General features: G+C 47.7%; 1 protein-coding gene across 1 annotated transcript; it reads left to right on the top strand.

The window, feature by feature from the left end:
* Positions 1–3,921: 3,921 nt before the first annotated feature.
* On the top strand, positions 3,922–13,112 carry b3galt2 (UDP-Gal:betaGlcNAc beta 1,3-galactosyltransferase, polypeptide 2). The gene is made up of 2 exons (XM_068725114.1): positions 3,922–4,731; positions 10,721–13,112. Exon 2 carries the CDS (start codon positions 11,079–11,081, stop codon positions 12,405–12,407), a length of 1,329 nt encoding a protein of 442 aa, XP_068581215.1. The 5' UTR covers positions 3,922–4,731; positions 10,721–11,078; the 3' UTR covers positions 12,408–13,112.
* Positions 13,113–14,964: the final 1,852 nt, after the last annotated feature.

Raw genomic sequence — 14,964 nt, 5'->3', positions numbered from 1 at the left:
ACATTACATTTTCACCCCATTAATTTGGCCTAATTTGCATTTTTTGTTTCATGATTCCTCCTATGCAAATAGTTCCCCTAACATTATTGAAATGTGTTGATAAACCTGTGTAAATGTACGCCTGTAATTACCTCCCGAGACAATACGCCATGAAGAGATTTAATGCTTTATGAGACGTCCTGTGACATAACAGAGCCGTTTAAAAACAAACAGTATCCGTGTGGATGTGGCCTGAGTGAAGGCAGAGATATTCACAGAGACGTCTCTGCCTGCACTTGAGGCTCTGCCACAGGATATTGCGACTGCACTCTTTAAGAGAAGCAATAACAGCTCTGTGTCATCGGAGAGCGCGTCTCTTTAAAGGTGCAGCGCTGAGATAACCGACCTCTCCTTGTCTGCGAGAAGAAGAGAAAGTAAAGTACAGAACAATGTGAAGAATTAGAACAAAGAGAAAACGATTGACTTATGAAATGGGAAAGTAACAATGTGAGTGGGTATAGATATATATATATATATATATATTGTGGTTATTTGCCACGTCAGTTAGCATTTCTTTTCAGAACTGGCCAATATGGCGGCGAATTGACCATGACTGAAAGCATAGAAATTAGAAATTATTCAAATGTGATAGGGTTTCCTGGTTTTTATGCAAATGTTGGATCATTTTTACGTGAGCTCATTGCTGTGCATAGAAAAGAAACTGGAGAAAGAGACCGCACCTTCATTCTTTTTCACTTTGTGGAAGACAGACGCCACATTTCTTGAATATATATATATATATATTTTTTTTTGTTTGCTTTTCCTCTGCAGGCACATCGTGTGAATAGCGCCTCGCTTCCTGCCAAAAGCACGCACATGCTTCCATCGATTCCTCACTTCAAGGGTCAGGTGTTGAGACGTCGAGAGATGAAAGAAGATCACGTTACAGGAGCTGCAGAGGTTTACTGACATTTAACTTTGAAGACAAACGACAATACATGACAGTCACAATGATGACCGTCAGGGTGAGGTCATGTTGATTTGTGTGTGTGTGTGTGTGTGTGTGTGTGTGTGTGTGTGTGTGTGTGTGTGTGTGTCATATGTGAAAAAAGGAAATAAAAGAGCAAATAATATAAATTATGCAATATAATCTTAATCTTAATAAACATGATAATAATGTACACTAATACTATGCAGAGCTACTTATAACACTCTCAATAACAACAGTAATAAAGTGTTAACTGTTAGGAAGCTCAGTCCGGTTATTGTTGACTTTTTTTGGGGGTTATTGACATTCACAATTAGTTTTTAGTTGTCGTTGCTTTTGCGCTAATTGGTGCAGCTTTGGGTCTCCTGCAGACCTTTATAGGAGGGAGCTGGCCCATTGGAGACCTAATCACTTAAAAAATAAAAACACAGTGACATGCCGGGGGGGCTGACAGTTCTCATATATCATAATTATCATTATGAAGGAATAACATTATGGTGGCAGAGGAGTTTCAGACAGACATTAAGGGAGGTATGGGTTTGTGTGCACGTGCATACTGAGCATGACCTGTGTGTGTGTGTGTGTGTGTGTGTGTGTGTGTGTGTGTGTGTGTGTGTGTGTGTGTGTGTGTGTGTGCAGGAGGCTGGGTTCCTCTGACCTACAGCACGAGAGGCAGACGTGGCGTTCCGAGATACTCCCTGAGCACCCGCAATTAATGATGACAATTTAGATCTTGATAGGCTGGTCTTTGCCGGGGCAGCCGGGCCAGACGCGTTGAGGAAGTCACCTATTAGATGCCACATGATATTAATGCACAGAGGCGCGCCGCCTCTAACCTGGCAGCCTCGGGAAATCAATCACGGCGCCGGCATTACTTTCTTTTGACAAATACGCTCTCGCCGGCCAGGCGGCAGAGCTAATGGCCTCCAAAGTATATCTGTCAAAGACACAGCTCCTATTAATTATTCAGTCACCTGTGCTCCTATGCTGCGGCGCTACCTTACACATATTTACAGTGCTGCGAGGGGCCGCTCTCCCACCGGCTTACGTTCCCCGAAGTGGCGAGCTTCCTCCTCGGCGAGCCACGATTCCATCTGCTCCACTTCTGCCGGGAGAGGGAGAGAGACGAGCTGCTTTCATCGCTTATCAAGAAACACAGCGGTCTCTGGAGCTGCGTGAGAGTAAACACGACTGAAGGCTGATGAAGGGTTCGCATTGTGTTTAAGTCATTAAGGAGACAGGTTTCATCATCATGCTGTAGTGGAGGGCGAGAGTCAGCGCTGTCAAGGCCCGCAAGTGTGTGTGTGTGTGTGTGTGTGTGTGTGTGTGTGTGTTTCCTCATCAGTCTAGATGTGAAAGCATGCTAAATATAGTTGGTAATCATGTGTGCATAATGAGGCATTACAAATGTAACAACCAGGGCAAAAATAAATGTGTTTTAGAAGGTTTGAGACAAGCGAGAAGCTTTGCAGGCAGGGTTAAACAAAGAGCACAATGGTGGCAAATCCAGCTGTTACCAGACAACCACTGGCCACCATGCTCTCACTGAGTTAAATCCCCTTTTTTTCCCACCCACGGGGGGGGGGGGGGGGGCAGGGCGGATGGCTTCGGAGAAGAGGGAGAGGAGGGAGAGGAAGGAGTGGTGCTGCATTCACGGGCATGTGGGAGGAATGAGTTTCGTATTTTGGAAATGCCATCCTCTTCAGCGTTCAGGACGGTGACTCTGTTGCAAATCTTCCTCTTGGTTTGTTTTTCTCAAAAACAGACCCTGACATCTCCACTACGCTTCTCAGTTCTGACGGTAGCATCTTTACTCTGCAGTCAGATGTAATTAGAAGCATCACGTTCAGAATAAATAGCAAAAGTATGACATTGCAGGACGTGTAGCCTTTAGAATCGTCATGTTCTTTTTGTTTCATCTGCACAAGAAAGCTGCACAACTTTCTTGTTGCAACATTATACACAGGACATGTGTCACGTTGCTTTATACACACTTCCTCTTCTGTTTCTGGATGTGACTTAATGTGACAGTTGGAGGTTCTCGTAATGTCTTCCTGGGCAGAGAATTCATTCACTCTCCCTCTGTGTGTGTTGTTGTTTGAGCGGGAATTGGATGAAGTGAATGAAACAAGACTCAGACCAATTGGAGAATGTTGTGCCAACATGTTAACAGAGACCTGGCTCTGTGGGGACATTGTGGATCAGGCTGCACAACAAAGAGCAGAACTCCAATGGGACGAGAGGAGGCGGACTGTTGACATCAGTCACGCTTGGAGCTCAAACGTTGTCGAAGTTGATGGACAATGTTTCCTTGAATTCAGATGTTCAGATGCCGACCACTACTGTTTTTGTTGTGTAGCGTAAATGGACTGCAGCTGCATGTCTCTGTGCAGGATGACAACCATGGATCCCTGGGTCCTGTTTACAGCCATGCAGCCTCCTGAGTGTGCATCCATGACGTTCTCTTTGCTTATGTTTGTTTTTACATTTAAACATATCAACAACAAACAAAAGGTCTGTTTCAAATGTTGCATATGTTTATATTTGGCTCCAATCAGATCAGAAATATAGTCCTACTGTACCTGTTTTATTACCCTGTGGTAGCCATGCCAGACATGACCGCTGCCATTTAATGCAATAAATGGGTTCAATAATAATATCCTGGAAGAAGAATATATCAGTCATCACACGGACTGAACCTTTAGCAAGTTTTAATCATAACTGTGTGTTTTTACCAGGGCGTTATGTGTGTGTGTGTGTGTGTGTGTGTGTGTGTGTGTGTGTGTGTGTGTGTGTGTGTGTGTGTGTGTGTGTGTGTGTGTGTGTGTGTGCGTTTGTGTGTTGAGGAGAGATTCTCACCCACACCCCGTGAACGCAGCACGACGGTCACGTGAGACGCTCCGCTAATAATGCAGTGACGTGCTAGAGCTCCGTCAGTAGAGCGGTGTCTGACAGCCTGCCTCCCCGGGCCAACAGCTGCGTTGCCCGGCTGGGAAATCCGACAGGGGTCGGTGAAAGACGGAGCGGAGGAAAGATCCTCGGGAGAAGAGAAAAAAACAAACAAACCCAAAAACAGAGGTGCTCGACTGTCAACACGGAAGGAGCGACGGGAGGTGAAAGTGCACGACTGGTTGTTTTTGTTTTTTCCTCTCCGGCACTCGGGTGAAATGTTGTGGCAGCGGTAGGTGGGACAGGATATTATTCATCTTGATTCTGTTGTTCTCCATCGCTCCTGGAGGCTGAATCCTCCTCCCGAGCATCGTGCAGGACGAGTCGCACCCCTGCTGCTCCGCCGCTCTGCCCTCCTCAGAGCCGACCGGGCTCCGGATGACCGTGTGCGGCTGCTGTTTGGTGCGTCTCCGGGTCGAGGTAGATGTGCACAAGGATAAGATCAGGAAAACAACAACACATGTGTGTTGAGTGAGGTTAGAGGCAGGCTGCGGTGTACAGCGGACACACGGGGCAGGAGAGGAGGAGTCGCAGCAGGAGAGGAGAACCCCCAAAAAAACCTGCAGGTTTTTTGCTCAGCCTGCGGGGATGAGGACGAGGAGGGACGGAGCACATCCAAGGGTGTCCGTGTGATTAGAGAAGCGCGAGCTGGAGGAGGAGGAGGAGGAGGGAAAGAGGGGCACTAAAGCGCGAGGTTGGTTCCGATCCAAAGGAGGCGGCGATGGCAGGCGAAGGGACCGGGGTTCGCGCACTCCTCCGACAGCCGACCGCTGCCCTGTCAGCAGCCGCAGCAGCAGCAGCATGAGGAGGAGGAGGTACGCAGCACCGCACGTCTCATCGGTCCTCCACATCCTCATTATTCATTTAGCCTTCTTCCCCGCCCTTCTCTCCCCTCCATTAGGCTACAACCAGCCCATCCACCCCTTCCGAGCCGCTTTCAGGCATCCATCCATCCCATCAATGCACGCACCCATCTGCGCCTCCTGCATCTCCTCCCCACCGGGCACTTTGTGGAGCCCCAGTGGCTTCCTAAAAGGTTGCAGTGACAGTCAGGGAGGGGGGGCAGACCTGGCGTTCGAGGCAGCTTGACAAATTAAGAATGCTTTGATTTCATTACACCGTCACCCCCTAAGGGTCAGCATCCTAACCCAGAGCACAGAGTCCTGAAGGAACCATTGACACAAACAAAGGGGTCAGTCCAGACTGCATGCTGTTCCTTTACATTCAAGTTTAGGAAACTCCTCGTTGGACCTGCCAACAGGCCGGGCCAGGGAGTTCCCATTGATCCGGTTCAATTAACTGGGCTTTTTATCCACTTCATCACGTCCAGCTGCCGGAGCCATTTGGCACTAGAAGCCTGTGCATGCTAACTGCTGAGATGGATATATATATATATATATATATATATATATATATATATATATATATATATATATATTAAAAAAGCAGCTAAGCTCACCATCTGGGTATCCACTCTGCCCGCTAGACGATGAAACTTTAATAGGGTCTAATTTTCAAACCACCTCGTAATTTATTGCTGTGGCGTCTGAACTGAAGAATACGGCTTCATTAACCGAGCGGAACAGAATCACTAGAATCACTAGAATCAGATTCTACGGTGAAAGTTGTCCGCAGCGCAGTGAGACGGGTTTGGAGACATCAACTCGGGCTGAGTGGAAGAACGCCACCGTCATATAATATTTACTACGGCTATAGTAGCTCAGAGCTGCCAGAGCTTTATTTCCCAGAGGGCTCCTGTATTTTTGAGTCCACTTTTAAGAGGCTGCTGTATCCTTTGTTGCAGCCTTTCTGACAGCGCAGATTAATCTGAATGTCACGCTGTACATCTACTTTATGTGGGTTTGACTTGTGTGTTAAAGGGGTCGATTCACACATTAATACAACAAAAAAGATTTCTCACTTTTGGGCTTTTTCTGGTGATGTTTTTGAGACGTCCGTCTTGTGCCTTGTGTGGTGCTCACAACATGGACAAGTTGCACGTGACATTTAATTTATAGTGGTGAAATGATTATTCTGCCACAGCATTAGAATGACGGGTCATGAAGTTATGGTTTGGTCTAAAAACACGAGGTGACGTCTTCAAACCAACAGTCAACAAAAAAAAAATCACTGTTTCAGCTCAAAAAACAGCAAAAATGTCTCTAAATAAAAGAAGCTCCTGTTATTGTTGATGCATTCATGGAACAAACATCCATCTATTGTGCTGAGGTGGAGGCAGAGGTGGTGGAAACATCTTGATGTCACCAGAGAGGAAACCTTCCGTTTCTTTGTCATTTGAATGAATTGACCCTTTAAGGGTTAGACGGTCGTGTGTTTTGATGGGGGGGGGGGGGCTCCTGTGGCCTGTCCCAGATCTGACCAGCCTGTCAGTGTGTGATGAAGGGTAAAAAAAACCACACACACACACACACACACACACACACACACACAGCTGGCCGTCCAGTGTCACTCATCTGCTCTGCAACACTTAGCGAGAGCGCAACCCTTCCTCTCCCAACGGGCCGATCCTATTTGAGGCAGGCTAACCCAAAAACATGCCTTTTATTGGGCCTGTTTCCTGGGTGACGTGTAGTGTTGAACACTGTGGGCCTACGCACAGGTTCAACCATCTGACCGTCCAAATGAACAGGGGCGCCGGGTTTCAGGAAGCGATGCTGCTGCTGAACTTTTTAAAAGGGTTTAATGTTTACGTTTCAGCTCCACAACTTCCATTAACTTCCATTGTAATGTTCCAAGATGTGAAACTGAAATATCTGCGTGATAAACATCCCACGAGGAGTGAACTCACGGCGGCCGATAAAGACACAGATGAAGGGAAACGGCATTGAATCGATGGACAGTGTCACAGTAGTTTAATTCAAAAGCTGGACAGATGCAGTCCTAGAGTCATGGTTTAGAAATAGATAAAGGCGGCCGGTGACGATTCAGAATAAGAAGATATCGTGTAATATAATGCAGTAAGGCTCTCAGGCGGAGTCAACATCGTGGAGTCTTCCTTCCTCTCATGCGTCTTCTTGCTCGGGGGAAGTAACCACTTTAAATGTGCACTATCAATAAACCTCAATGAAGTGAGAGTAACGGGAACCGGGACGCACCGATCCAACATGTCCAGTCTGCGTATGGAGAGCGATGCACTACCGCTCTGTTATTAATTAATAATAAGGCAATCAGGCACCGCCATTGCTTTCCTTTTGTCAAACAGAATGTAACAAAAACATCCATAAATGAGCGGAGTCGTTACGGAGATAATGGTTCTCGATACCAGATCCAGCTAGCATCAGACTGGCGTCAGTGTTGGCTCATCTCCACTGGAAGTAGCTAAAGGTAATATGAATAAACGGTTGTCATAGTTACCTAATCAATGGTAGACAACGGTCACGTTTGAGGAGGAAGGCAGCTGAATAGAGGAGGACAGTGACCGGGACAAGAAGGCATTACGACACAGCAGCAGCAGCAGCAGTGCTGAGGGGAGACGTTTGAGCTCCACAGCATTCTGTGGAAGATGCTTTTTTAGAATGAGCCCAGCATGACCTGAGAGATGTGAGACTCTTGAGACTCACGGCTGTGCAGGTCAAGTCTCAACGCCAGAGAAACTAGTTCACGTGGGTCTTGCCAACACGTGCATCGGCCCACAGTAAGAAAGCAAAGGGAAGAGAGGCGGGAGGAATGAAGTGAATGAAGGTACAGCTGTTCAGACGAGGACATTGCTGGAGGGTTAGGTTTGGTGTTCTGGTTCCCAGCTGGAACGCTGACGATAGAGAGCCGGGCCGAGTCCCAAGTAAACAGAGAGGTAACTGGGGCTTTCTGGTAGCTGGAAAACAAACACTTTGAATATGTTGTGTTCAAAATGATAATGGCCATTGCTATTTATTTTGTGACAATAATGAACTGGGACAATGATCGGCAGATGGATTGATAATAAATAATCATTGGCGCCACAACTGTCATGGTACCTTTGTTAAATCAGTGTTCAGCCTTCGTCATCCCTGACTTTTCTTTACCCTGATAAAAGAATGCACGTTAACATTAACATGAATCATAAATGCAGTGGTTGAATGAGGATTGTTGCTTCGAGGCAGTGAACCTCAGTCAGCCACATACTCAGTCAGGCTTGTTTCAATAAAGCGCAATTCAACCTCTACCTTCAGTGAACCGCCGCGCTGAACGGCTCACAAATCGTAGCTGTAAGTGTCTCCAGGAAAATGTGTCACTATCACAAAGTGCACCGCTCCACTGAGTGAAGGTCACATCGCCGTCGACGGCGGCGGCGGCGGGGCTCGTTTTGCATGCGTTACGCACGACGTGGAGGTTTAGACGTGGAAACAAAAGGAAGCTGTCACCTCGCTGTGGAAGCCGTCTGCTGCGTTTACCGTGTCCTCTCTTTCCTCCGGGTTTGAGGCCGATGTAACGACGGAGACGACGCTCTGATGTATGCCGAGTGCGTCACCGTGTCGCTACCGCAGCCTCCGTTCTGATTATTGACCGCTGCAGAATCGCTGGGGCTTTAATTAGTGCTAGTGTAACTAATTGGCTTGCATAAAAGTGACATTGATGGGAGGCCGGAACATGAATTAATGAGGGCAGGCTTTGGCAGATTAAATGGAACCGCTAAACAGTAAACGTCTGGATGTCTTTTTGAAAAACAACAAAACAAAGTCTCACACTCGACCATCCATGGTGGTCTGCATGTGAGGACTGTGGCCGTGTGGGCGTCCATCACGTGTGTGTGTCTGTGTGTGTGTGTGTGTGTACTTCTGTGTACACAAGTGTTTATGAGCCCCTCTGGGTGTGCACACTTCATCAGAGCTCACGTAACTAGATGTTCATTTAGTTGACAGGAGAGATCTCTCAAGCGTTGGATATGCTGCGATGTAAAGTACGTTAACCTTTAGAACAAAGCCGACCCTGGCCCCTCTCGTTCTGCTGTAATTGCTTGCGCTGGGTAAGCACACTCGCCTGAAAAGGTTATCGTGTTCCTTGCCAGTTGTCATGATGAATGAGCAAACATAGCAGGAAATGAAAATTGGAAGTTAAGAAAATCTGCCCCACGCCGAGCCGACGCGAAGCATTCGCACAAAAAATAAAAATAAAATAATGCTCGGTGTGAATGATTAGAAGGAGAGCGCACAAACACACAACATGGTCACTCAGGAAGGAAGGATGGATTCAAGAGCTGCACTGCTGCTACATTAATATTCACTAGTTCAACCTGCAAGTTTCTGTTGGCATATTCTGCTGGTGGTATGTATGTGTGTGTGTGTGTGTGTGTGTGTGTGTGTGTGTGTCATCATTGAACACAGCACTGATGCTGTGTGTTTCTAGTGTGGATGTAATTATGTGTGACGGGCACATGCATCTTTTGTGTGGGTCTATAGACACAACAGTTACATTGTGTGCACTGCGTTTGTACCATTAAGTCTGATCTGCATTAGATTTCGTGCACGTGGGTCTGTGGACGCACACACACACACACACACACACACACACACACACACACACACACACACAAAAAGATTGTGTGTGCACTGCAGTATTTGCCGTGCATGTGATTATGTGCGATGCACAGTAAATTTTGTGCTTGTGCAAACTGATTGTTTGCCCCGGCGAGTTGGAGAGTCAGTGTGCGCATACGCGATCGCCCGTGTGCGTCCCTCGGTGCACAACTCCCCGCGGGCGCCAGATGCAATCGTTCACGTCACATTTTGTCTGCTTTGACGCACGCTTGTGTGTGTGTGTGTGTGTGTGTGTGTGTATGCATGTTTCCTTGCGTGGCCCGCGTTCATGCCCGTGGTAGAAGATCGAGCAGCCCGGGTGGTCTCGACTAGACGGTGGGCGGCATTGGTAAGCTGAAGGTGCGAGGTGAATGGCGGGTGAAGGCTGTTATCGCCGGAGGCTGGCTGAGGCTTCGGCACCGCTGCCTGCTGGACCCTGAAAACTCATTTTGACAGATGCATCTCCTCCCTGGCTGTCGAGGCGCGGTGGGGGGCTGATGACACTCGCCCGCCCAAGCGGCTCAGCGTAGCGTCAGCCGGCATCACGTTGAGCAAACCTGCAATTTATACTTCTGCCCCAGGCATTAAGCTGAATAATGACATGCAAGAAGCCACCACCATCTCGACATGCCCGGCACCAGACAACCGGCTCATAGTCTCAATTCCTTTTTTACAGTCCCAACTGTGAGATGTGTCCGTGACGATCAAGGAAATGCTCTTATGTTCTTTCACTGCGTGAAGTAAAAGGACAATGTGCTCATTTAGTCAGTGGTGTTGATTCACTCTGATAATATGGGTTATTCTGTTTTGCCGCCCCTAGTAATATGTAATACAGTAATGTGTACGGCAGCGGTCTTCATGCGTGCCGCAGTGTTCCCTGAATCTCCCGTTTCCTTCCTCAGAAAGCAGGCGTTCCCCAGAGCCTGCTGTGTTTTTGCGTCCCCGCTCAATCAAAGATGCTACAAAGCTGTCGTATTGATTGATTTCTCCCTTTCAAAATGTTAAGTCAGCTTACAAAAGTGCCATTTACCATAGTGGGCTCTGCTTCCACAGAAGGCTCTAATTGGGGCCTTTTGCATCTGGAAGAAATTAATTCAGAGTTACTCTCGAGCGTGTCAAAACAAACCATGAATAAAATGATTAAGAAATATGCTCGGTTCTCCCCACAAGTGGAATGAAAAACACATCTGCATCTCAGACAATTGACACTTGGCTCGGTGCCAGTGGATCGGAGGTACTTGTCGGACCGCTGCCAACATTGTTTTCTCATGTTTCTTTTTTCTCGTTTCAGCACAGAGAGAGCAAACACAGAGGAGGTGACCCGCATCGTATCCTGAAGCAGACGAGACATAGAGCATGACATTGTGTTTGTCTACAGTGCCGAGGAAGAGTCAGGAAGAAGCCTCCATGGCCAGAGAATCACCGCCTTCCTAGCTCCACCAGGAGCCCCTTTAACCCTGTTGCAAGCTGCACTGGGGGGCTCAAACGTTCCCCTGACTCCACCAGGGGGCTCACTCCAACCCATCTGCCAGCTCAGATAACCCTCTGACTGTTGGCAACCACATGTTTGAGGCGACTGTGTGTGACCGCCGCCGCCGCCGCCGCCCATTCTCGAGCAGCAGCAGCTTCCCGCGACCCCGATCTGCACCATGCAGTGGAGACGGCGGCACTGCTGTCCCATCAAGATGACCTGGACCGTCAAGCGTTCGCTCTTCCGGACCCACGTGGCCGGCCTCCTCTCGCTGGCTCTGCTCTTCACCCTCTTCTTATTTTTCAGCCACCAGGACTGGCTGCCGGGGCGCAGCGGACCCCGGGAAAACCCACTGGCCTACACCGTCAGGGGCTTCCGCAGCCCCAAGGGCGAAGCCAACCAGAGCAGCTCCCTGAGGAGCCTGTGGAGGGAGACGGGCTACGTGGCGCCAAAGCCTCTGCTCAACCTCAGCTCTCAGCAGGCGGATGGGGCGGCGGGGGAGACAGCAGGAGGTGGAGGAGGGGCTGGAGGAGCCAGGATGGGCGTAATGGGGCTCGGGGACTCTATGAGCACTAACAACAGTTTACAGAAGGAGATGGGCGTGGGAGGGAGGCTCAGCGCTCAGCCCTACCGCTACATCCTAAACGAGCCTTTCAAGTGCAGGGACGGCATGCCCTTCCTCATCCTCCTCATTGCTGCAGAACCCGGCCAGGCCGACGCCCGCAACGCCATCCGCCAGACATGGGGGAATGAGAGCATCGCGATGGGCCTGGGGTTCGTCCGTCTTTTCCTGCTCGGCACAGGAAAGAGCTCGGACACCTACCTCCAGAGCAGCATAGAGGAAGAGAGCCGCGTTCACCACGACATCATCCAACAGGACTACCAGGACACTTACTACAACCTGACCATTAAGACGCTGATGGGCATGAACTGGGTGGCCACCTACTGCCCACACGCCTCCTATGTGATGAAGACGGACAGCGACATGTTCGTCAACACAGAGTATCTCATCCAAAAGCTGCTGAAGCCCGAGCTGCCTCCCAAGCAGAGGTACTTCACCGGCTACCTGATGAGGGGCTATGCACCGAACCGAAACAAGGACAGCAAGTGGTACATGCCGCCGGAGCTGTACCCAAGCGAGCGCTACCCGATATTCTGCTCGGGCACGGGGTACGTGTTCTCAGGGGACATGGCCGAGCTGATCTACCAGGCCTCGCTCAGTATACGCAGGCTGCACCTGGAGGACGTCTACGTGGGGATCTGCCTGGCGAAGCTGCGCATCGACCCGGCGCCCCCTCCCAACGAGTTCCTCTTCAACCACTGGCGGGTGTCTTACTCCAGTTGTAAGTACAGCCACCTGATCACGTCCCATCAGTTCCACCCCAATGAACTCGTCAAGTACTGGAACCACTTGCAGAGCAACAAGCACAACGCCTGCATCAACGTGGCCAAGGAAAAGAACGGCAGGTACAGACACCGGAAGTTTCACGGAGAGAGGCCTCCTTGATGCAACCCGTGAACTACCGCCCGCCTCAAGAAGAGGGGCGATGGGCCGGAGGAGGGCGCATTGAACTCAGCACTATACACTATATGGGGAAAAGCACATTGTTTTTGGTATTGTGTACAGTCGATGATCCAAACTATTTTTTTAATTTGAGAAAAAACAATGTTAAGTATTGTAAACCTGTTAAGCTATTTCTAAGAGGGAGGCTGGAGGACGTGTCTGCGATGTAGAGCTGCTGCTGCTTCAGAGTGGTGTTTATGATAATTCAGGTGCCAACCGAAAAGTGTTCATTCATGCTACAGTTAATGTGAGGGCTCTCCTTGAAAGGGAAGTACAGTGTGTCGCACTCTACAAATCTAAAGAAGAAAAAAAAAAAACAAGGACACAGTTGTGTTTACGCAGACAAAAGGGAAGTGCACATGTGTTTTGTCGACAGTTACACTACCTAAATATGAATGAAAGTATCTTTGACGTTGACCAGTTATGCTGCCCTGTTTCTCAGTGTTTACTTTATGGATTTATCAAAGAATACGACACTAAAGAAAAGGTTTATCTGTCATATACTGTATTTTGTTTTAAAAAAAAAAAACCTACATGAAAGCACTCATGTCACGTCAGAGATGACTGAGATTGTATTTTTTAAAGCTTTACATCGAGTATGACTGCACTTGAGCAAATGTGCAACGAATTAATTAACAATTAAATGTACTGAACTCATTTTTGCTTGCAGTTGCTTGTGTGTGTGTGTGTGTGTGTGTGTGTGTGTGTGTGTGTGTGTGTGTGTGTGTGTGTGTGTGTGTGATTCATCCGGGACGCTTTTCTGCAATCAAGCAACTTTAGTGTCATTGCTGCCTATGAGAGCCAAGGGTCATCAGGTAACGTCCTGTGACCCGTTTCAAGGCACAGTTTCTGAATACGTTGTGTGTTTCCTTTTTACAATATAAGTTATTATTATTACTACAGACAAGATCCTCTACATGCCATTTGTTGAGGGGAAGGTGTGATCTAAAGATTCCCTCCTTCACGTCACTTCCTGTCATTAAGAGTGCTCAGACGTCTCCGCTCTTTATGGCCACCAGTGGTTGTTACTGAACGATCTAAAATGATAATTCACGAACGAACCGAGGCCAATAATGTGTGTTTTCTACAAAACAAAAGCCACCGATCGTTAATAAAACAAAAGGTAATATCGTATCCAGTGGACCTTGAAGAAACGCATTAACTTCCAAATAGAAAAGTGAAACACTTAGATAAGTTTAGGTAAAGCAATATGAATACAATCAGGCTGAGCGATGACAAATTAATTATACATCCAACCCTTCAGTGTCCCCTGGGAACATTAAATATTCGGCTGCAAAAACACCCAAGTTTAGATTTTAATTGAAAATGAATGCATATGATTTTGAAAGGCTGCCAGTGTTGCTCCATGATGGAACTGCCTGTGCAAGTGTGTGTGTGTGTGTGTGTGTGTGTGTGTGTGTGTGTGTGTGTGTGTGTGTGTGTGTTTGGGTGGAGGGAGGCAATAAATAAATACACGCCAGAATGCTCAAGGCCACCAACAAAAAGAGCAACTAGAATTGGGTTATGACTTGAAATAGCTTATATCAGATGAAGGCAGATCTAAATGAACTAATGGGAGCCGGGCCTCCTGCGCGTCTGTCAGGCCTTTTTCTTAATCACCTCCACGTTTGAGCGATTCCGTTAAGGGAGCTGTAAAATGGGTAAAGTTCACACAATGGTATATTTTAAGCCGCTAATCACTAAGCAGAGGAGTCTTAAAGGGCGGAGGAGGCTGAAAGGTAAAGACAGCGGAGGGAGAGAATATCAAGATGTTCATCTCAGATAAACTGCACAGTGCAAAGAATGATGTGATGCCGGAGCCACAGGCAACGAAACAACAGCTGTATGTGTTGCTCTGTACACAGTCATGAGAGGGATTACCAACAGTACCAACCTCAGAGACGGAGCATTATTATCTCCAGCCGTAGGATCTATAGGAACCCATAACGTGATCCAAACGACAGATACCTTATGACATGTTATCGTGGCTTCACACCCATTTTAACATTGTGCCAAAATAACTCCCCTTGTTCTTCAGAATAACTTCTACAAACGTCCTGATTACCTGCAGTCAGGTTTGATATTGATATTTGATATTCCAAACTCATCGAGCTGTTGACCTGACAGTCTTCATATGTGGCTGTTTGTTCAGAGGAACGTCAGCGTTAAAGAGAGCCAATAGACGGCAAGTACTGCTGGAATGGATTCTGGCTGAAGTTGCAGTAACTGGGTCATTTCTATATGAAATATATAATTGTACAATTTAAAAGCATAGCAATCTCTTGTCCCCTTGATTTCCTACAGGTGACCCTAATACAGCATTCAAACCATCGTTCTATTTCCACCTGTTTCACTCTTGTGTGTCAGGTCTTCATTCATGGTATTCTTTGAGGAGAGACTCAGATCTAAACCTGGCTCATTATGGTGTAGTTTTGCATGACATATCTAATTCACCGAGTCCTTTCAGTGTGGAGGGTTGAGTCCTCGCCGTCTGAGAGAG

Source organism: Cebidichthys violaceus, unplaced genomic scaffold (assembly GCF_023349555.1).
Source record: "Cebidichthys violaceus isolate CVI_PGR_0920_01 unplaced genomic scaffold, fCebVio1.0.p SCAF_33, whole genome shotgun sequence".
NCBI lineage: Eukaryota > Metazoa > Chordata > Actinopteri > Perciformes > Stichaeidae > Cebidichthys > Cebidichthys violaceus.
The sequence above is the reverse complement of the archived record's forward strand: the minus strand, read 5'-3'. Positions and strand labels throughout refer to the sequence as shown.